Source organism: Epinephelus moara, chromosome 12 (assembly GCF_006386435.1).
Source record: "Epinephelus moara isolate mb chromosome 12, YSFRI_EMoa_1.0, whole genome shotgun sequence".
NCBI classification, from domain to species: domain Eukaryota; kingdom Metazoa; phylum Chordata; class Actinopteri; order Perciformes; family Serranidae; genus Epinephelus; species Epinephelus moara.
Window position 1 is genome coordinate 28,261,409 of NC_065517.1, and position 23,223 is coordinate 28,284,631.

At 40.1% G+C, this 23,223-nt stretch overlaps 1 protein-coding gene and 1 long non-coding RNA gene across 3 annotated transcripts; one reads left to right on the top strand and one right to left on the bottom strand.

Annotated features, from left to right (window-relative positions):
• Positions 1–394: 394 nt before the first annotated feature.
• Positions 395–22,949, bottom strand: prkg3 (protein kinase cGMP-dependent 3). Of its 2 annotated transcripts, none has more exons than XM_050057798.1 (22): positions 21,432–22,949; positions 15,454–15,543; positions 14,994–15,056; positions 14,721–14,847; positions 14,006–14,172; positions 13,666–13,779; positions 12,521–12,626; positions 12,293–12,356; positions 11,899–11,976; positions 11,672–11,760; positions 9,963–10,028; positions 9,754–9,801; positions 9,596–9,640; positions 9,365–9,476; positions 7,728–7,864; positions 7,521–7,610; positions 7,057–7,198; positions 6,477–6,640; positions 4,319–4,435; positions 3,975–4,037; positions 3,651–3,726; positions 395–1,240 (listed from the first exon to the last, which is right to left on the bottom strand). In XM_050057798.1, exons 2-22 carry the CDS (start codon positions 15,539–15,541, stop codon positions 1,154–1,156), a joined length of 2,043 nt encoding a protein of 680 aa, XP_049913755.1. In that variant the 5' UTR covers positions 15,542–15,543; positions 21,432–22,949; the 3' UTR covers positions 395–1,153. The 2 variants fall into 2 exon arrangements, with proteins under 2 accessions (XP_049913755.1, XP_049913756.1); XM_050057799.1 differs by lacking the exon at positions 21,432–22,949 and adding an exon at positions 15,665–15,724.
• On the top strand, positions 17,158–21,420 carry LOC126398468 (uncharacterized). Its single transcript, XR_007570776.1, has 3 exons — positions 17,158–17,388; positions 19,386–19,495; positions 20,654–21,420. It is a non-coding gene; the product is annotated as an uncharacterized LOC126398468 (long non-coding RNA).
• Positions 22,950–23,223: the final 274 nt, after the last annotated feature.

The following is a 23,223-nucleotide window of genomic DNA, read 5'->3' on the forward strand; positions in this document are numbered from 1 at the left end:
AAGGTGTTTACTATTTTAGTGCAGTGGGGAAACATCTGCCAGTGTATCTTTCCCCTTTTGGAAGATATGATTGCTTTCATGTGGTTTTTTTTTTTCTGACGTGGAAAAATAGTCTCAGTAGGAAATTCACAGGCATTAACAGGAAGGGAAAAAAGGATCCCTTCCTCTTGCCTCAAAACCTGCAGCCATGACAGACAGCTGGACCCCTCCGGAGCCAAACAATCAGCTGCAACCTGTCGGCATTGCACTCAGCCCCACATAATTTCACTCTCTGATAACAACACATTTTTAGCACATTTTCCCTTTCTGTATTGCTCACACATTCATTGCTATACGCCATATGTGTGGGTACAACTGTAGTACAATACAACAGACACAGCTAAATGAAGCATATTAGATCACTTTTATTAACTGAGGTCTTGTAGAAATCTTTTTTATCAGGATGTTCTTTGATCTTTTGAAGGTACAATCAAGGTGCTTGGAAATAATCTGCACAGAAAAAGAGGGCAGATTATCCAAAACTGAAGGAAAAACTGCAATAAAATGTCAGTTTACAATAAAAAACGCAACATGTGGAACAATATTAGAGCATTTACCATCTTTGCTATCAGCAGTTAGGAATGTTTCATCTCTAAATCTAACATAGATCCAAAAGGACAATAAACATTCGGGGTAAAATCCAGATATGACATCAGTATCGATTTTACTGTCAGGCTCGGTTGAGCTGGCCTTTTGTACAGATTGTACAACATGACTCAAGCCTTTTTTTTTTCTCAGCTAACAAGCACATGGACGGGTGTTTTTATTCTAATCAGTGAGTGTTATATAGATGATGTTAACACTTTTCATCAGGCACTGAATCAGACAGAATGTCCTAACATCTTCTCTCAACACCTCCTCATATTTTGGCCCTTTGCCACCTAGATGGTCGTCTCTCTATGGCAACAGAAGTTTCAGGGAGAGGTGGTTTCCTGCAGTTTCACTCTAAGTTAATAATTAAATTAGTTTGAAATTGGTTGTGCTTTTTCAATATGAAGCTCCGACTGCCATCATGTGTTGTCTGACACTGACGTCGTTCTTATTTGGCTCCATATTTAGGTGTTGAAGGCAACTCTTGAGGCGTTTGATCCTTTTTGACATCAGAAGTCAAATTTCAGAAGTCACGGTCCCATCCAGAGAACTCCTCGTCTGCTTTGGTCTGATCGAGAGGGAAACGATCAAAGTTGATGTAGCAGGGACCCTGGAAGAGGAATAAATAATGTGCATTTAATACACTCATGTGCACTGCTGTCAAACTGTGACTTATTAACAACAGTCTGTCCCTCCCAGCCTGCTCCTTAGATGTAAATAGAAGCTTTAAAGTCAAAGGCCCTGAAAAGCTGTCAACCTTTCACTGTGAGTAATGATGTTGTTCTGCACATACCAGTAAACACACATTTTCTTTTTCTTAACAGTTTGGCTTAAATTTATTTCTGTAAACCATACTCACACAGTCTTATTGGTGCTCAATTTGAGGTATTATTTTCCTAATAAATATCTAATGGTGTTGCAACTTTGATTGCTGCACATATTCACAACACAGTCGCCAGAGGAAATGTTGGCACTGTACATTTCTGCAAACCACAGATACGTTACATTTACATGTTATTATGTAGTGGATACGTTCCAACAACGCTGTGGATGACATGGTTAGTTTTAGGCCAAAAAACACATGGTTATAGTTAAGAAAAGATCATGTTTCAGGAAAAACAACGTTTTTTGTGCCACTACCCAGGCTGGAAAGACAGCGACAAGCTGCAACAAAGCTCCCGTCTTTTGCATCTAAAAGCTGGTGAAAAATCCAATGACTCGCTAAAACAAAGCTGGTTTTGTTGTGTGTTAGTCTTGAATATAGTTCCATATCAGTGGTGGCTGCTGGTCTTTCAAACAGGGGAAGCTCACTTTAAGTTTACATCATAAAATTTGTCATATTGTAGCGAGGCAGGAACTTATAAAAGGAACATTTAATGAAAGCCATTATTCGACTACACTCATGCCATAGAATAGAACCACAGCAAAACACACCTCAAAGATTTTCAGATGGGTTTAAAACGGTGAAAATGAGCTATATCACTTATGGAAATAAGAAACTCCAGACGACACGCTGTCAGAAGACTCCACTCACAAATATCTGGATGGGGCTGAGCTTGAAATGGTAAGCGCTGTCAATCACAAAGGGGTTCAGCCTCTTAGACAATTCCTCCAATCATCATGCATACACCGAGCAACTTCTCCTGCCTACCGCTCCATTAGGTCCCAGGGAAGCTGAGCCTCCCCGGAAGTTACGATTTTGTCGCATTTATCCAATGACTGTCTCGCTTTGCTGCATGAAAAAAAACCTGCTCAGCGCTGTCTCATTGGAGGCTCCGCGTCCACCGTGCTGACACGAGAATGTATGACAGGGATGTCGCTTTTGAAAACTGGTGATAACCCGCTGACGTTTGAACATCATAGTCATGATGTGAAACGCATCCTAGCGCACGTTTAATGCAATGTAACGCACGTTTAATGCAATGTAAATTCTTATTTTAATGTAAATTCAATAGTGCATATTTGACCATTTTTTCTATGAAATTTTAGGGGAAGTTCAGCCTCCCTTGTTGTCTCAGAGCAATCGCCCCTAGGCCATAGTTTGGCAATCGTCTCGCCTAAGTGACACGCCATCCTCCATCCCCTTTCCCTCCAGGTGACAAAGTCAGCTCATAGGCTGATTCATAATGTCTGTTTGCAATGATCTCTGGGTAGAAAACCCTCATGTCATGTACATAATATGAAACAGATGCTGCCAAATTTGTTTGTTTTTTTAACCCTTTAAAAAAAAATCAGTTTAAGTATATGGTATATTTAGAATATTTTCATTGTTTTACCTTGCTGTCTGCCAGCCCTGTCTGACCAGGGACTGAAATCATTATCTCAAAGCCACCAGAACACATGGACAAAAATAGTCATTTTACTGCTGGAGTCTATCCCAGCTGTATTGGGAGAGGCAGGGTACACCCTGGACAGGCTGCCAGACTATCACAGGGCTGACACATAGAGCACACAACCATTCACACTCACATTCGCACCTGCGGACAATTTTGTCCGTAGGTGAGTCAGTGTCACCAGTTAACCAAGACTGTGGGAGGAAGCTGGAGTACCCTGAGAAAACCCACACTGACACAGGGGGGAACAGGAACTTGTTTGCTGTGAGGTGACAATGCGAACCACTGCACCACCATATCTGCAAGTCAAATCAATAAGCAATAGTCTGCTCAGAAGTGACTGTTGTTGCTAGCATGACGTCACAGTGATTCAGCCTATAGGCTACATGCAATCAGAACTACATTACTTTAGAAACTTTGTATGACACATATTCATTGTTTGCAGAAACATACAATGCCAACATTTTCGTCTGGTGACTGGGCTTCATATTCAAAGTTAGAAATGCACATTCAGTACAGAAATACGGAAGATCTGAAACTGTTTTAAAGGTCTTTAAAAATGACTCTACAAAATCCTCTGTGGAGTGAACCAGCTGTGTTCTTTGCTTCTGTTCTCCTTCAACCAAACAAAAGGTGTTAGTCACTTCTCACACAATAGTAGAAAAAATAAATAGCAGTGTGACTTGCCTTGCGTATGAGCCGGACTGTGGGGGCGTCGAGCTGACCCACGCGCAGCTTGTGCCAGTTCATACTGCTGAACCACCTGAAGGGAAGAGACGAGGGAGACTGCAGGTCAAACACACTGAGAGTGAGAAATAAGTGAAATGATTCAGCCCACATTAAGAAGCTCAGTCAGCAGCGGAGGAACCTTAACCATAAGGACAAGACGATAAGAACGAAAACAAACTTTGATTACAAAATTAAATTAAGCCAACTGGTGAGTACTTCCTGTGTCGTTTCACCCAATATTTATCTAACACCCATACATATGGGACATGTTGCCATGGTTACCTGTGGTGCCGGACATCTTTGATTCCATTCTTGGTGTTTCCTAACCTCTGACCCGGCCGAGGTCTGCAAACAAAAACACGAGATCCCTTTTTATTTCATGAGATTCCACTTTTCAAAAATCATGAAGATGCAAGTGCACATCATGATACAGCGTATAACTCTGCAGATATGTTCCATAATTCATACTCTACACTGGGATTAACTGTATCATACACTCAAACCTCTATGATTTTACCATACATATTAGATGATCCAGTTCTATTTTATGATAAAGTTATTCATCGAGTTCATTTTGAATATCAGTATATGACATTTTAATCATCCAGCCGATACATTCGTCTCACCTGCACAGTTTGCTGATAATGGACTTGGCTGCCTCAGTCAGGTAAGGTGGGTACTTGAGCACCCCGTCCAAAATCTTGGCGTAAATCTTCTGAGGCTCTGAACTTGAAAAGGGAGGGCTGACAGGTTGTAAAGGGAAACAGAGAAGAGTAATGAGAAGAGAATTTAAAGCAAAGAAATAAAAATAATGGCTCAGAGATGAACCAGTCAGCTGCTGTCGGGTAACCTCAGCCTGTGACTGCAGACGCTGAAGCCTGTGTGTCATATTTCTTTGCTGCCATCTACTGGTTATTATTAAGGTTTGACTCGTTCATGATTCACTGCTATTTCACCATATTTATGAACCACACAAGAATGCAGAGATGATTGCTTCCACTCAAGGTCAGGTGCATTAGTAAATAGCCACGGGTGAATATAAATGGGCCCCTGGGCACAGATATGTAAAAGACCCCACCATCTCTCCTACACAGGAGCAAGACACACACACTTTGTGGTGGTTTTGCATCGCTCTGTAGTTGTTACGCATCTTTTTGTGGTTTTGTGTCTCTTTGGGGTCACTGTAGTTGTGTGGGGTCTGTTTGAGGTCATTTAGTGTCGCTTAAGGGTAATTCTGTGTCTATGTTTTTGGTTATTTTGTGATGCTTTGTAGGTATTTTGAAACTCTCTGTAGTCTTCTTGTATCTCCTTGTAGTTGTTTTGTGTCTTTTTATAGTCGTTTGGGGTCTCTGCCATAATTCTGTGTATCTTCGAGGTAATTTTGTGTCTATTTTTGGTTATTTCATGCTGCTTTGTGGGTATTTTGAATCTCTTAATAGTCATTTTGTGTCTCCTTGTAGTTATTTTGTGTCTTTTTTTGTAATTCTGTGTCTCTTTAAGGTCATTTTATTTCTCTTTTGGTTGTTTAATGTCACTTTGTAATCACTTTGAATCTCTCTATCATCATTTTGTGTCTCCTTGTAGATGTTTTCTGTCTTTTTATAGTTGCTTGGGGTCTCTGAGGTTATTCTATGTATCCTCAAGGTAATTTTGTGTCTCTTTGAGGTAATTTTGTGTCTATTTTCGGTTATTGTGTGCTGCTTTGTGGGTATTTTGAATACCTTTATAGTCATTTTGTGTCTTCTTGTAGTTGTTTTTTGTCTCCTTGTAGTTGTTTGGGTTCTCTGAGGAAATTTGGCGTCTCTTTGAGGTGATTTTGTATCTCTGAGGTAATTTTCTATCTCTCTGAGGTAATTTTGTGTCTATTTTTGGTTATTGTGTGCTGCTTTGTGGGCATTCTGAATCTCTTTATAGTCATTTTGTGTTTTCTTGTCGTTGTTTTGTGTCTTCTCGTAGTTGTTTGGGGTCTCTGAGGTAATTATATGTCTCTTCAAGGTAATTTAATCTCTGAGGTAAGATTTTTTATCTCTTTAAGGTAATTTTGTGTCTATTTTTTGTTTTTTAGTGCTGCTTCGTGAGTACATTGAATCTCTTTATAGTCATTTTGTGTCATCTTGTAGTTGTTTTTGTCTTTTTGTAGTCGTTTGGGGTCTCTAAGGTAAATCTGTGTCTGAGGTAATTTCTTTATCTCTTTGAGGTAATTTTGTGTCTACTTTTGGTTATGTTTGTTTCTTTGTGGGTATTTTGAATCTCTTTGTAGTCATTTTGTGTCTTCTTGTGGTTGTTTTGTGTCTCCTTGTGGTCGTTTGTGGTCTCTGAGTTAATTATGCATCTCTTTGAGGTGATTTTATGTCTATTTTTGGTTATTTTGTGTTGCTTAGTAGGTATTTTGAATCTCTTTGTAGTCATTTTGTGTCTCTTTGTGGTAGTGTTGGCCGTTTTTGTAGTTCAGTCAGAAAACTCACATTTAAATGTTTACTTCAACAGCAGAACATAGTCAGAGTTTGGCATCTAGACTCGGGCCTTATCGTTCCCCACAGGTTTATATGAGATATTGGGGAGCGATAAATCCCCCTCCCCCCTGTGTGTATGAATCAGACTAACTTGCAGGCATCACTCCATTCATTTTGTGGGGGGGTTGCAGTTCCTTTGCATCTTTTTGTGGTTGTTTTGAGTCTCTCTGGTCATCACACGTTAATTTGAGTGATGTTTTGCAAGTGAGGGCCAGGGGGACACTTTGGGCCCCTGGGCCTGTGCTGATAAGCTCGTTCAGTAATCCATTACCTTCCCACCAACAGCTCATAGATCAGGATGCCCAGGGACCAGAAGTCAACTGCAAAGTCGTGACCCTGGTTCTTGATGATCTCTGGGGCCATGTACTCAGGAGTACCCACGAATGAGTAGGTTTTCTCTCCACGCACCAACTCCTTGGCAAAACCAAAGTCCACCTGCAAAGAGACATACACAGGTCAGTTTTTTTTGCACGTCCATAAAATGTCCAGCTGCTGCGGCGACCTCTGGCTCGCATGCTGGAGTGTGTGCCCCATGTGGGCTGGGTCCTTTGCAGCGGCTGGGATTTGATTCTGGCCCAAAGCCTTTGCTGAATGTCATTCTTCAACCTTTCCTGTCCATGTTCAGCTGTGCTTTTGATAAAAAGGCAAAAACCTGTGCAAATGCCCAGCTGCTGAAACAAAAGGACATCTGAGAGCATAACAGGTGAAATAAAAAAACAATGGGTTTCACTAATTAGGAGGGCTTCAGTGCATGTGTAATTTTCTCCCACTAGAGATCTCTCAATAAAAACAAACAGGCGCATTTTCTGAATATTTAATTTGTCCTTACACTTACACAGATAACTACTCACCAGTTTGACGTAACCCTTTACGTCCAACATCAGGTTCTCAGGTTTCAGGTCTCTGTACATGATGTTCTTCTTATGGAGGTAGACGTAGGCCTCCACCACACAGGCAGTGCAGAACACAGCGATGGACTCATCAAAACGTCCTCTGAAAATCACAGAGACATGAAAGGTTCAATCACCCCTCTCCAACAACTTCCTCCTTCTCACTTTAATGACTTTCAAACAAATTGATCTCCTTCATCACTTTCTACTGCTGATATCTGTGTGTCAGATTCTAGCAGCTACTGTAGGTGCAACTTTATTAAGTGTAGATCTCAGGGTGTAAAAACGGCAGTAATGAAGTTCCCTACCGATAAAAATGTCACTGATTTTGCCAAATTGCTCAAATAAAATGTCCTTTCTTTCATAAAATTCTATCCCAACACCTTAATGAGGAAGTGAGCTGTTTCGTGTTACTGTTTTCTCACACTTCTTTGAGTTTGGTCCAGATCTCTCCTCCACCACAGAACTCCATGATCATATAGATATATCGTGTGTCTTTAAAGGCAGCGTGAAGTCTACAGAGAGAGAATACAAAAGCCAGATTAAAGATTAACACCTTTTTAAATCAACCGTATATTAAACTGTTTTTAAATGTTGTGATTAAACAAGTGTGTGTGTGTGATGGCAGACACCTGACAATGAAGTCACACTGGATAGCTTTAAGGATCTTCTTCTCAAACAGCATGTGCTCCTCCTGTCTCTTGGCAACAATGTGCTTCTTGCTGACTCGCTTCAGGGCGTAGTATTTCCCATGATTCACTGTGGTCATCTTAGAATGACAACAAAACAATGACTTTGTTAACGCGCACTAAAAAACTCACTTTTTTTGCCCTTATTGAAAGTTCAAAGTTACTTATACTCCTATACATACAGCTGTGCATACTCTAAATGGGAAAGTGAAATGGCAGTCTCTTGTGTCACGATTTCACAAGTTTTCCTCCGCTTGCGGAATGGTTCTGTCGTATGAATACAGCCTCCCTTTTAAATTCCTTCAACCACCTTCTTAAAAAGGGCAATGTTGCAATATTTGCATATATCCAAAAACCTGTTAATATCAAAGTCTGTCATAATGTTTAAAAGTAGGTGTGTTTCTCCTTCCAACCAGAAATGTGGGTCGTTCTTTTGGGCATGTATCTTAACCCCACAGACTTGGTGGTTTGTGTACAACACAGAGCTGAGCATAAGCAGGCAAGAAGCTGGGAGACACAAACTGCAGTGAAAACGAGAGTTACAGCTGTAACTACGGTTCTATAAATTCTGAATGACCGCCAGATACGGTCAGGAAGAATGAAATAGAACCCCAACTGAGACATATAATCCGAAAATGAATTCTTGGGTTATTGCCAAATTATGTTTTGTGAGGTCACAGTGACCTTTGACCACCAAGTTTTAATCAGTTCATCTTTCAGTCCAAGTGGATGTTTGTGCCAAAAGAAATTCCCCAAGGAGTTCTTAAGATATCACATTCACACAATGCCTTCTCATCCCAGTCTATCAAATGTTACATGCATTGTGTCTTTTCAAAATACACTTGTGCTTTCACAGGAAATGTACAGTTTCTGCTTGTTAGATGCATACAGTCTTTTTCAAAATAAACTTAAAACATTGGTAAAACATCTAGTATTTATGTGTATCTCCTTGTGAAACAAAAGCATGTGGTTAGGTTTAGGAAAAAAACATCATAGTTTGGCTCAACATTCACACAGGAAACAAACAGCAAGCTCCTGGGTGAAAGTCCAGGGTTTGTTGGACCCATCCACCTCCCCTCCTGCCCACCCTATGGAGACTCTACAGCTCCTTACATTACGTTGTTACATTACACTGCATTAGAAACTGCCACTGCTCAGTGCATTTCCTACTGCCGTGAAAGGTGCCTTTGCACACTGGTATCTTTTGTCCACTGAAATAGCGCTGGTATATGAACACTTTGCGCCCCGGGGCCTGGTAGGCCCATTCAGTAATCTATTCATGGGGAAGGCGTATTGTACTTGTAAAGCAAAGGGTCCTTGGGAAATATAAATAACACATGAAAGGGACTTGTTTTTGATAAATTACATTTTTATATTCAGCTCACTCTCCTCACCCTAATGATTTTAATACAGCCCCTCAGTATTTGAGCTCCAGTCTTACCACTTGCATTTTATTACTGGGCTTCAGTCTAATATATTCTAACCATATTCAATCCCAATATGGTTTTGCATAAGAGAACTAATGCTTTTTACATTCTAGCAAATATTGAAACAGTGCTTATACAAAGACAAACGCTCACCAGCTCAACACGGCCAAACCCTCCAACTCCAAGTGTGACAGGATCCCCTTGAAAGCGGCCCTCCTGGTACAGCACAGGAACCAGGTCCTTAAACCTCAGAGTGGAGCTGGGACTAACCGAGACAGACAGAGAACTTTAAACTCTAATTTTGAGGAAGTCATTTGTGTGATTCATATGATTGTGTTACATCTTTCAGTCTGCATCCATGAAATCTTATCATCTCCCACTCACCTGGATTTTTCTGGTGGAGCTTGTGCCTCCTGCATCACTTTGGAGCTAGACGTAAAAACCAAATAAATCAGAGAAGTTTATTAGTCATTTACACACCCCACTATTCTCACTATGATGGAGTGAACAGTTTTTGATGAAAAGTGTTCTGCCATACGTACTCGTCAAACAGCTCCAGGTGTTCTATGGGTATTGTCTCTTCAAATACCCTAAAGAAAATTCATTGTTACATAAACTGCATCAACCAGCAAAGTACATAAAAAATAAACACAGTGCAAACAAGGCAACAGCGACGGAGAACAAACACCCTGGAGAAATCCCTTCAAGAATCTCTCTCGCCCTGAGGAAAATAATGAGGAGCCAGACTCACTCCTTGTCAATGGAAAAGCAGGTAACAGGGCCGTCAGCACTGCAGGTGGCAGTTCTCAAGATTTCCCTGCAAGAGGGAAAACAATGCACACATGTCAGCCTAGAAAAACTGTATGTCATTAGTACTTACATATACATTCGTCAACACCCTGTCTCAGAAACTTTTGAAAACTGCCATCTTACATGGTTACGGTTTTGTTGCTACAGAGCTGGCATCATCTAAAGCACATTAAAGGAATACTTCACCCCCCAAATGACCATTTGTGTATCAATCACTCACCCTGTGTTACATTGAATTTGTAAAGAAAATTACGTTTTCTCTCATGCCTCCATGTTGAATGATGAATCCAAAAACGAAGAAAGTTCTTCATGAATTGAAGTTATAGGGGTCCGTGTTTAACCACAGCAAAACTTAATCGAAACATCTGTCTACACACTCTCAAACAACTCATGCAGTATAATCCAAGTCTCATTTATCCAGTCATATCCATATATCCAGCTCAGTGCTTCCCAAACAGAAAGCTCTTTCCTTTGGGGACTGAACAGATAGTAAAACTTATCTATGCTCTCTTTAAAGCCAAAGTCCATTGACAAAAATAGTAATTTTACCCTGCTGGACACAGGAGCTGCTGGTCTACCACTGCCTCACTCAGTTAGTTAGTTTGTGTTATTGTGTGACTTTGCTAAATTCATATTAACGCTTTAAAACACCAAAGTCATACAATAACATAAAATAAACAAACTGATCGAGGCAGTGGTAGACAAGCAGCTCCCATCGTTAGCGAGGTAAATTTACTGTTTTTGTGAATGGAGTCTGGCTTTGAGGAGAGCATAGATAAGTTTCACTTTCCATTCAGTCCCTTGGTCATAAAGAGCTGTCTATTTGGGAAGTACTGAGCATACAACTGGATTAATGAGACTTGGATTATACTGTATGAGTTGTGTGAGAGTTTGTAAACAGATGTTTTGATGTAGTTTTTACTGGTGTTATACATGGACCCCTATGACTTCAACTCATCAAGAATTTTATCCAGTTATTTACTGTGGAGGCATGTAAGAAAAACTAAATTTTGTTCACAAATTTAATGTAACACAGGGTGGGTAACTGATATACAAATGTTCATTCGGGTGTTGAAGTGTTTCTTTAATACATGTGGATTAAGAAAAGTGAAGTGTTACATATTTATTAATGTGTTTATCTTTATGCTGCAGAAATCTGCATCTGAAAAACCTCCAAATAAAGCAACAAGGTTACTGTGTTATATGCTCAATAATGTAAATGCGGAGAATATTTTTTAATCATATGATTTTTATCTCAGAAAGCCAAAATCATCCTTATATAATCAAACCAATGAGTCTGTTATATGGTACTGTAGGTTTTTAGGCTGTTTAACAAACACCCACAACAAACCAGCCACAATTTTTCTACAGAAGAGTAAACTTTAACATTTAATGCAACAATTAAAAGTTTGCAAGAAATTTTGAATTTTCTACTTGACTTAGCTAAAAACAGCAAAGAAGAAAACATTCTGGGTTTGCTTAATTTAGTGGAGCGATTTAATTTACTTCAGTAGCTGCAAATGACTGTTCATATTTAGAAGATACTTGACAGATTGTGAAACCATAATGCCAGACATGACATCAGTGCAGTGGATGTTGTACAAAGCTCCAACAAATGCCCTGAGGCATGTGATGTGTTGCCATGGTTACCGAATGAGGGCCTGTTCCCCGAAATGCTCCCCTTTTCCCATCCTACGAATCTGCTTCTGATGCCCATTCACACTCTTAGTCACAAGGACCTGAGGGGGAAACACACATGAGAGGGAGGAAGAGGGGGTGAGCGCATGATTATGTATACAGTGTACGACCTGGTTGGTGCAGCACGCTGACACATTTAGATATGAGTTTGGGCACAAAATAATACACCGTGAAAGTACCTCTCCTTTGAGGATGATGTAGAATGTGTTTCCTTCTGTTCCTTCTCGAACTATAACATCTTTGTCCTGGTACTTCACCTGAGGGAGGCAAAATGATAAGAGTCATTTCAATATAATGACAAAACTATATCAAATGTCCGTGATGAAAATAGAGTTTGTGATTTACAGGAAAATAAAGCCACAAATCTCACATCAAGTGTCTTAAAAATGTCTTCTCTCCAGACTACTGCGATTTAAAACATAAGAAATCCTTGTTTTTAACTTAGTGACCATCGGTTTTGAGTTCATCCTCAAAAACAAATGTTTTAAAATGTGTTTTGTCAGCATATAAAAAGACTGGATTTCTATTGACTTGTAACACTCCAAGTTCACAGTGAAACATCTGAGTAAATACCTCCTCCATGGAGTCAATGATTTTGGACAACTGGACATCATTCAGGTCCTTCAGAGTCCGAGACCTGTGACAGCATACAGAAAATATAGCAGCAGAGTTAGAAACAGTTGTTATATGGTCAATTAATCCATGAAGAAGAAGTACTGTTATGGCAGTGTGACGTGAGAGGAAACCACCAAATCAAACAGGATATTAAATTTCTTCTATCTGCAGAGTTTCTAAACTCACGTCTTCAGGAAGCCCATGAGCTGCTCCCGTTTCTTCTTGGACTTATTGGCTATGATCGTCCTGTAGGTCTGTCGCTCCATGCACCAAACACGCACTGCTGTCTTTGCTGCAGTGTGAGGGAAAGTGATAAAAGTTGAAGTCAGAACTGTAAAGTTTGGCTTTACTATCATTAGAAAAGAGTGCAAGGGGCCACTTTGTACTAAAACTGAAATTATACAAATGCACAGTTGAAAATATCACACCCAGCGACCTACCTGACCCCCTCTGTGACATGACCAAAAACTTGATTTGAGGCATCTACAGTGTGAGTGTCTGTATGTGTGCATGTGGCCCCTCATGCAGGTGGTAGAAAGACAATTAAATGATACCACAATTATTTAGACTCAAACTGTATGTTTCTACAAACCACCGATATGTTACATTTGTACATTTTATGTATATGGATAGGATATACATGGATGGATAAATTGAAGCTTTACCTGTCTTTATGTTTCAATTTTCAACTTTATGTTCTGACATCACTGTGGTGAACATGTGGTTAGGGTTAGGCACAGAAACCACTTGGTTAGGTTAGGAAGACATCATGTTTTGGTTTAAAATGCCTATTTTGGACACTATAAACAGCTGGAAATGTCCAAGTCTCTCTATAAAAAATACCTGCTTTTGTCGCCACAAACATGACTGGAAATGTCCCAAACTCTCGATTAAAATACCCACTTTTGTCGCCACAAAAATGACTGGAAATGTCCCAAACTCTCGATTAAAATACCCCCTTTTGTCGCCACTAACATGACTGGAAATGTCCCAAACTCTCGATTAAAATACCCACTTTTGTCGCAACAAACATGACTGGAAATGTCCCAAACTCTCGATTAAAATACCCACTTTTGTCGCCACTAACATGACTGGAAATGTCCCAAACTCTCAATTAAAATACCCACTTTTGTCGCCACAAACATGGCTGGAAATGTCTCAACCTCTTGTTTAAAAATACCCACTTTTTGGAGCGCTCAATAGCTCACCTGAATGTAATCTGTGGTATGCAGAAACATACAATACCAACATTTTATTTTGGCATCTTGTCTTGCAGTTTACCTATAGTATGAAGATAAACAACTTCCAGAGGTCATCATTACAGGACTGACCTTTGACTGTTGCTGTCCGTTTGCAGTTGTACAAGATGGCCAGCTCCCCAAACACATCTCCAGTGGTGAGGCTGCGGAGGCTCCTGCCTGCCTGGGTGACGACGAGCTCACCAGCTAAAAGGTGGAAGGAAAAAAAGAAGTTTCTTCATAGATAAATATTTAGAATATTCAACATAGTCTTCCATAAAATATTATATAGATTTTTTTAAATAAAGGGGTTCATGTCATAAAAGAGAACCTTAAAACATAATGTAGAATTTTAAATAAAATCCTCCATCACATGCAGCCACAGTAAGATGAACACAAAGACACATCCACACACACTCAGGCGAATCCCCACCTGCTACTATGTACATGCTGTCTCCTTCAGAGCCCTCTTGAATGACGTCTTCCCCCGGTTTGAAGTTAGACACCGCCAAGAGATCCACCATCATGGCTGTCTGCTCTTCGTCCAGGCGGCTCAGGAAGTCATTCTTCTGGATGGATTTGACGATCAGATTCGTCTCGCTGATGATGGGGTGAGAGAAGTCATCGTGAGCTAAGGTCACTGAAAACTTGCAGAGCTCCCCCTCAACATTCAAACCCATCATACATGATTTAGGTGTTTGACATGATACATTGAATTTGCCACAGTGGCAAGTAAAAAAAATCCAGTGCGGACTTACTTAAAGGATACTTCACCCACAAAATGATCATTTGTGTATCAATTATTCATCCTGTGTTACCTTGAATTTGTGAAGCAAACTTTGGCTTTATCGCATGCTCTCACAAGGAACGAAGAATCCAAAAACAGAAAATTCTTCAGGAATTGAAATAACAAGGGGCCACGTTTAATTATACAAAAACATCTGTTTACAAACACTCACACAACGCACAAGACTGTTTATGCATGCGTTTTTTAATACGTTTTTAATGCAAAAATGCATGTATTTGGGAAGCACTCAGCATACGACTGGATAAATGGGACTTGGATTATACTATATGCATTGTGTGTGAGAGTTTGTAAGTGTTGCTTTAAATGTGATGTTCTGTCGTCAGCAGTACTGATTACCAACCTAGCTGTTTTCTTGACCCTCATGCGTTTAATCTCCAGGGTCTCAGGGATTGGTTCAGTGGCAATGACGGCCGCACGGCTCTTCCTGACCTCTGCTTCGATTTCATTATCACCATGAGAGTGAAAGTCTGAGACAAACAAACGGGAATGCAAAGGAAGGGTTAGGGACTGTAAATGGCTGGAGCGTAACGTTGAATCAAAGGTCACCTCGACTGTGTGTGTGTGTGTGTGTGTGTGTGTGTTCCTGTCCCTGGTGCCCATGATGGCCTCTTACCCAGATCATGATATTGACTGTGCAGCTCTTGCAAAAGTTTTTCTTTTTCCTGCAGTCGTTTTTCTGTGAGGATAAAAGCAGAAAAGCGTTTTCAACGTTGAAACAATACGAGGAACATGCTGCTAGAGTGCATGTTCTTAACACAAACATTTTTTATGATGATCCCTGAAATGTAGTTATTAAAGACCTGTGACTAAGGTGTGAACTGAACAGGACATTTTATGGTTTTAGGGTATTGTTGTCACGGCTCTCTAAAAATACTGCTTGGCATGTCTTGACTGCAGTTTCCGTGGTGACTTTATTCTCTTTATGTTCAGCTCACTGTGCAAAAGTGATGTAGCATTGCACTATATCACAGCTGCATGTGGTCACATCCAGCTGGATCACACCTAGCTGTGATGCTGGGTGTGATCTAATGTAAAGTTACTCTCTAATGTGATGTAGTCGTGATCATACTCACCCAGGTCTTTGTTTTGCCTCTGCAGCTCCTGGTTGATCACACACTGCTTTTCTAGCTGCTGTTTCAGCTCCTCTATTTGCTTCTCCATGACTACGGGGGGGAAAAAATACCAAAAAATGTAAGATATATATGTGAGTAATCGATAGACTGAAGATGACCGACAGCAGAATCAATGGTAGGCAGGTAAATATAAACACGTGTGGAGACTCACTCAGACAAAGCCCTACACATCACATTTCAACTGTATGTAACTACACTGATGCCGTTTTCACAAGACACTGAACTCTACTCTGCTGCCAACACACAGCAAGAGCCACACTGAATAATGCAGACTAATGATGGACAGTCAACAGGGTGCTTTGTGAACGCTGTCACACCCTACCAGCTTGCGCTAAAGATCTATTACTGTACCTGCGACTGTCAGCTGCACAGAATCTGTCAAATTAAACCCTTCATTATTAGCTCCCCTATTGCAGGCTACGTGCTCGAGTGTACTTCTTTACTCTCTCTTCTTGTGTGCTTCTACAGTAATGTCTGACATGAACAACCTCTGCTGCACAATTAAAGTTTGAGAGTAGAGCAACAGATATGCACACATGCTAACAAATTAGCTGACACAGATTTAGTAGAGCGTGAGAAAGGTTAACCGCACGACAGAGCTAATATCTTTTTGTCTTACAGATGATCTGTTTGCAGACGCTGATAACAAAGCTCCCCGACTATTTTCATTTTGCTGTTCACTGAAAGATGTTTATGCCTCTATTGACAGGCCAAACATCACAATCAGTGCAAACACAAGGTTACCCAATCAATATCCTAAACGCATACGCTTCAGTAAAGCCAGGGGTGGGCAAGCAGTTTGCCTCACTGCAAGGTAGTGATTATAGGGGGGCACATCCCCCCAATATCCACCCACTCAAAATATAATATATTGCTAAATCGCTGTCTATTGTGATAGCCTTTGTAAAGTGTTATGAAAATGCATATTTTATGAATGGTTATCGTCTCACAATGTTATGCTAACTGAGCCCAGTCTCACTCCGAAGTCGTCGAAATCTGGCGCTTAAGCATTGACTTGCGGCATCAAAAACCAACAAAAAAAGACATCCTTTAATATTGGCATGATACGCAGTTGGTTTCGGCGGCATGGGGGGTAAACACGGTGGGACAAAGATGGAAGTTAAGGCTGCGAAAGTCCGATCGGGGCGGGCAGGAGTGGTGGTGGATGGGTCTAACAAACACCAACTTTCACCGGAGAGAGTGGTGTTTGCGTCCCGTAAGATTCTAAAGCCAAACCCTGTTTGTTTTTTTTCCTAAACCTACCCAGTGCTTTTGTTGCCTTAACTGAACGACATGCGTTTTTTGTTGAAGGCAAAAAAAAAAAGTCAATTTGGGGTGTTGTAATGACGTAGTGCTTTTATTTTGAAAGAAACTGTATGTAAACGTTAAATTTCCTGTGAAAACTAAAGTGTATTTTGAAAGAAGACAATGTATGTAACAGGCAGAACTTGACAGGGTGTCCCAGAACATCAACAACCAACTCACCCAGGGTACCTTGCACAACGTATGTGGACATGGAAAGTCCATGACCAAACGTCAATATGTGTCAATATGTGACGAAATCAGAGTGAGAATGTGTTGGCTAAATTCCTGTCAGAACGTTTGCTAACAAGCATACAGGCCATGCGTTTAGGATCTGTTTGGGTTAGTGTCCACCAAAGCTTTTTTTTATGAGGCCAGTGTATTTTTTTAAATTCTTTGCAATGGGAGCGCCAGGAATTTATGCTACACTATAAACGGCAGCAGCATGACGAGGCACCAAGCATCAATTCTGTGCTGGGCACTGCACATTTGATGTTTTTCTCTGGTCACTGAGAGTTGCAAAACATTCAACTCGTAGGTCAACCCCAAGACCAAAGGAGCGCCCACGAAAAGGTCTGTGGTTGACCCTTAAATGGGATTAAGTGCAAACATTTACTTCCTGACTTAAATTATCGACAGTACAAGTTATATGTATTTACATGATGAATAAATGTAAAGTAGAGGGCTCAGTTTTAAAGCTAATATGATGACATAGGTATCATATTAAACCAGAGGACCTGAGGCATCCACTGGTACCAACCATGTTAAGCTATCTTGTTGGAAAGGGGGCTAAAAATGTTCCAAAGTTACACTAAATTTTGGCGAGGGAAAAATGAACATTCCCATTTTCAAAATGGTGTATAGCCCATATTTCCTGATGGCTGGCCTGCTCCTCACTGTTACTTTTTACCCAGCCATTCAATCACAGACGAGGTGGGAGGAATACCATGAAGACCATCATCATATCGCATGTATAAGTGCTGAACAACAATAACAATGGAGGAGAAATGTGTTGATATACTGTGTGTATATATATATATATATATATATATATATTGATTTATGCTTCCTCTCTTAACCCACAGAGACCAGCAGGTCCGTTGGCCCCATGTTTGTGATATTTATCCCGCCTCTCCTCCACTATGATTGGACCGCAGCGGTTAAAAGTGACAGTGACAAGCATAGCATTTTAAAGTTGGACATTTTTCAGCTCTCGCCAACCAGAAAAAAAAAAAAAGCCAAATGTGCAGCGCCGAGTGCAGAATAGACGTTTGGCACCTCATCATGCTGCTGATGTTTGTAGCATAGCATGAATACATAGTGCTCCCATTGCAAGTGACAGAGTGGAATTTGGCTGATTTGTGAGTGCTAATAAATCAGCCATTACTAATATCAGCTACGGTAGCTAAGTTACTTGCAGTTAATTAGCCACATTCACCCAGCTACCAACAATAGTACAATGTTGAATCCATGGCTACGGCCTTGCCTCACTGTGCTCGTCACGTGACCCCCAGTTACAGCTGCCTCACCCTGAACGTTGGACAGCTCTGAGATTAGACATGATGTTAAAGTGAATCATAAAGTCAATGAGCAACAGCACCGCAAACTGTGAGGGGAGAATATAAAATGGCTCCTGTTCCACTGTTAAACAGAATTGTTCCTTTGTTGCAAATCTGGACAGACGGTGATTCTGACAGGCAGTTTTACTGCAGTCACCTAGATTGGATGTGATATTTTTTTTCCATGACACCAGTGATTTACTATCAACAACACTGTGATACTTCAGTCCAGTCCGTCACACAATGCAGCTGCAGGGCCAGGGGTTAATGTGCACCAGTGTTGTGGGAAAGAGAAAGCTTGATGGTCATTAAAATTTTACAGGGAACACAATGGCTGCAAAAAAATATGTAACTACGTACTAGAAAGTCAAATTTGCCTTAGGAGGATATATTAACCTGTCACACACACACACACACACCCCACACACACAAACACACACAGAGCTGTGGACAAACATAATCTGTAAGCTTTCTAGGAACTTGCAGGGTGGATCGGGATGTTAACTTTTACTGCCTGCAGGTCAACATTTAATGGAGGAAAACCACTTTTAGTTTAACTCTTTCAGCCCTGAGCAACTGGAAACAGCAACTGTGTAGCCTATTGGCTGTTTTATCCATTTATTTACAGTGGTAGAGGAAGTAGTCTGATCCTTTACTTGAGGAAAAGTAGAATTACCTAAATAAGTTTAAAATAATCCATTACAAGTTAAAGTCCTAAAATCCAAATGTTACATGAGTAAAAGTACAAAAGTATTATCAGGAAAACGTAATTACAAGTATCAAAAGGAAAATTGCAGAATGCAGTTGTATTTTATTTTTATAGAATATAATTTTTATCACTGAACAGTGTTAGGGAGAACCAGTTAATGTAATGGAGTTACATAATTGAATTACTTAATTGTAATACGTTACAGTTACTGAGGAAGTAGTGTAGGAGTGTATTCTTTTAAGTAAAACGTTTTTATGTAGTATATAGCATTCATTTTGTTTCTTTGCATCTTCTTTTGGCAGATTTCTGGACAACACGGGTCAGCAGAGCCAGAGGGACAGATCTGATTGTAACCATCAAGGGAAGGATGTCTTACAGCTGTCTCTTTGTTCATACAGGCTCCTTTCATTTGGTATGTGCTCAAATTTGAGTGTTGTTTTTTAGTGGTTGTCTTATTTAAATTTGCACAACCTCTCATCTGTCAACAAAATGACTGCGCTGGAAATTCAACAGTATTTTGCTTCTGAAATCAGAAAAGTGCTCCAACATTTCTGTACAGTGTAACACTTTTTTACCAGCGGTGAAAATGCTGTTGATATCGAAAAGCTCAATGTCAAACCTGAGGAAACAAAGTTTTAACTTAAAGTCTACACACATGTCAAGGATTGTCAAAATGACATAAAAATTCTATGTTCACTTGACACAGAAAGTCATTGCTTGTGAACTTGAAAAAAAGCATGTTAAGTAAACACTTTGAGTTAATTTGACTAAGATTTATGAATTTAGCCTAATTAGTTCAAGACCAATTAACAACACTATCACTGTATGCTTAACATATATTTTATTAATTCAATGAAATTAAAAATGGTTGGAAAAATGTTTATGTTCATAAGATATAAAATTAAAAGCTCAAACAACAAAAACAAGTTATGTCAAACTGACATTCTGACAATTTTTTGTCAGACAAGGGTCATGTGACACATTTATTTTGTGTCTTGTCTACACAAAACTTTCATGTTACTGTATTGCATTAAACTTAAGGTTTTGAGTGCCATTTCCAAAAAATGTTTACAGTAAAACTTTGATTAAGAGCCTCGTCCTAGTTAAATGCTCTGTCCCTTTTAGCAGCCTGGTGTAGCTACACATTTTGACAAATAAACGCCTGTCTCAGTTTGACGCTTGGTCTGGTTGCCAAGCAATTAAAACATTTTTTTATAGAAGTACTTTGGATGTGTAAAACTGGGTTACTGGCTACCTCAAATTATGTGTCCATTCCTCAATCACTCTGTAAGTTATTCATATTCCTTTAGTCTATAAGGGTCCTGAAATCAAAAGAATCAAAAAGGTTTTTCATAAAAATTAATCCAAGTTGTGAGTATTGTTTTAACAAGATAAAGTGTTGTTGTGTCGGTATGCTGGGTGCTGTTATCCTCGAGTGCTGCAACTCTGTCTCTCTAGCTAGATTGAATGAATGATTCATAACTGATATATTATCTGAAGCCTGATTATTAAACAAGTAATATCAATACCGGTTAAATAAACTATGTGACTGTGTTTCCCATCTTTGCAGAGCAACCTTTTTGTGTGAAAGGAATTAAAGGCCTGTTCCAAATACAGGCCTGTTGATTTCAGTGATTCAAGCGGATAATAGCCGGGGCTACTAATTGAAGTTTTATGGTAAGTTGAGTAAGTGAATTGGGGTTTACAGTGTATTGCACAGGTCAGTTAATGTAACTGCCATTAGTCACATCAGAATTAGTAATTAAAAAGTAATCAAATGTAATAAGTAACATTACTTTAATAAAGTAACTAAAACAGTTACATTACTCACAACATTTTTATCAGGCAGGTGATGGTGATGCAGCGACTACAACAATACTGAGAGCAGGAAATTAGCAGACACAACAAAAAAAAGGGGTGGAGTATTTCTGTCTTCTTGTCAGCTGCACAGGGAGAACATGATGCTGGACTGATCACCATTTTACTGATACGGGCAGCAAACTGTACACTCCATACTGTCTCATTACTAATTCATGGCCGAGTGTAACTACAGCTGAATTCTTATAAGATGCTCTGAAATAGAAACCTGGAGAGAGCGTGTGCCAAGTCTGGTGGTGTGTTTAAGGCAGACTCTTTCAGTGGATATTACAGCTTTCTGTCACATGAAGATGAGCATGTTTTTACTTAATAGAACTGTGATGGCGACAGCTTTAGTGCCTTACAGAAGGAAGCAATGGAAAAGGTGTGTTTGGCTGTTTACAAGCCTGTAAAAGTAACCATCTGTACCTTAAACACATGGAGCCACACTGAGGCACAATGCCATGATTTATAGACAGAGTCGCACTCACCTGCAGGCTGTGTGTGGATCAGGAGAGTAGATGAACGTCTGTCCAGCCTATAAAGGCCACATGGATCATACAGGGGACAATAATCACCCCGAACCGCTCACAAGATCCACTTCCAGCTGTAGAGGAGTTGCTTGATAAATTTCTGACCTCCGTGACCCCCGGACACACCTGAGCAGATACCAGCGTGCACTCTGCAACCTCCGTAGCAGTACTTGGTCCACCGCGGCTGCACACTTTCTCAGCTTACACTGCCATGTCTGCTCCTCAGCTTTTACTATTTTTACTTCTCTCCAGCTCTCTCTCCTCTCTTTCTCTTCCTCACTCTCAATGTCTATCTGTCAATCTCAGCAGCTCTGGTGTTGAATCATTAACGATAACCCGAGGCTCCTCCCATCACACCAGGTAGAGGTATACAGGCAGGAGGATGGACTGGAGAGAAAGCTGAAGTTGGGGTGTAAAAATCATGCTTAACTGTGCTATAATTCATATTTAAACCATTGTTTGTGTGGGATTTAACTGCGTTTATCTGCATATAGTGTTGTTTCTCTACTTTAAAACATACCTTTAATACTGATTTGTGATTTCTGTGACATATATACACATTTATACATTTATATTATATCCTGCTGACGTCAAAGACAGATACCTGAGTGCAGGCACGAGCACACAATGAGACAGTCATTGGAAAAGATGAGGGAAAGAGGAAGTGAATTGAAACGCTCTCTTCTACCTTGATATTTTTTGCAAACCGAGCCACAGATTTTCAAACACAGCCTCTCTACAAAATGATCACAGTGATTTGCCTTTCGTCTGAGAGTCACATTCACACAACTGACAGCTGGAGTTGAGGGAACTTATCAAAGCCGAGGGCAACCAGGACAACTCTGAATGATCTGCCGCAGTTACAAAGTGCCTCCTTCATTAGGTTCCAGTTTTTCCACAGAGTGAATGCCACTGAATGTTTTCCAGGCCGCAGCGTCATTAAATGAATCTAAATGAGGGCTGAAGGGTTAGCAGTGTGACAGAGGGTGTGGGTCTTTATCGTTCGCAGTTAATTATTGATACTCTGTCTGGTTAATCAACGACATTAACGACCCCAATGATCGGAGATACAAAGGCTCGGATTTCAGCCGTGGAACCTGAGGGGACTGTGTGACAGGCAGAGCATGTGTTATGACATTTTTCCATTAACATGGTGATATAGGTTAATTCACTGGTGCCCAGTCTGAAGGTCCTGACTCCCATTAGGGGACAGCAAAGCTTTGTAAGGGGGTTGTAAGGCCGTCTTGATAAAGGGTGTAGGAAAGCTTTTTTTTTTTTTTTTTTTCAGTAGGCCTATATTTTTTGTTGTCAGTGATTATTGTATTCTTTTATTTTGTACGACTCTAATTGTTTGATTTCCTGTACCTCAGTGGAATCTATAGGGCAATTAGTTGCCAACTTTGCTTTTCTGCTTCAGTGACTGTATTTTATCCTTATTTTTTGTTCTTTGTGTTTTCTGATAATTGCCTCATTTAATTTGCTTGAATTCTGCATTGTTTTAAATCCCAGATCAACCCTGTAAAGCACTTTGTAACTTTGTTTTGAAAAGCACTTTATAAATAAAATGTATTATTATTATATCTCAGTATTTCATCCATTTCTGTGACGAAAACTAACTGCATTTGTTATTATTAAAGTTTAGATTACTATTCAGGGTGGCACGGTGGTGTGGTGGTTAGCACTGTCGCCTCACAGCAAGAGGGTTCCTGGATTGATCCCAGCAGGAAGCCCTTCTGTGTGGGGTTTGCAT

Coding starts and splice junctions, on each gene's coding strand:
- prkg3 (XM_050057798.1), bottom strand. CDS start 15,541: ATGGAGAAGCAAATAGAGGAGCTGAAACAGCAGCTAGAAAAGCAGTGT. Junction 13,780..14,005: donor CAGCATGTACATAGTAGCAG/GTGGGGATTCGC, acceptor TCCACCTTTTAG/CTGGTGAGCTCGTCGTCACC. Junction 4,038..4,318: donor ATTATCAGCAAACTGTGCAG/GTGAGACGAATG, acceptor TTTTGTTTGCAG/ACCTCGGCCGGGTCAGAGGT.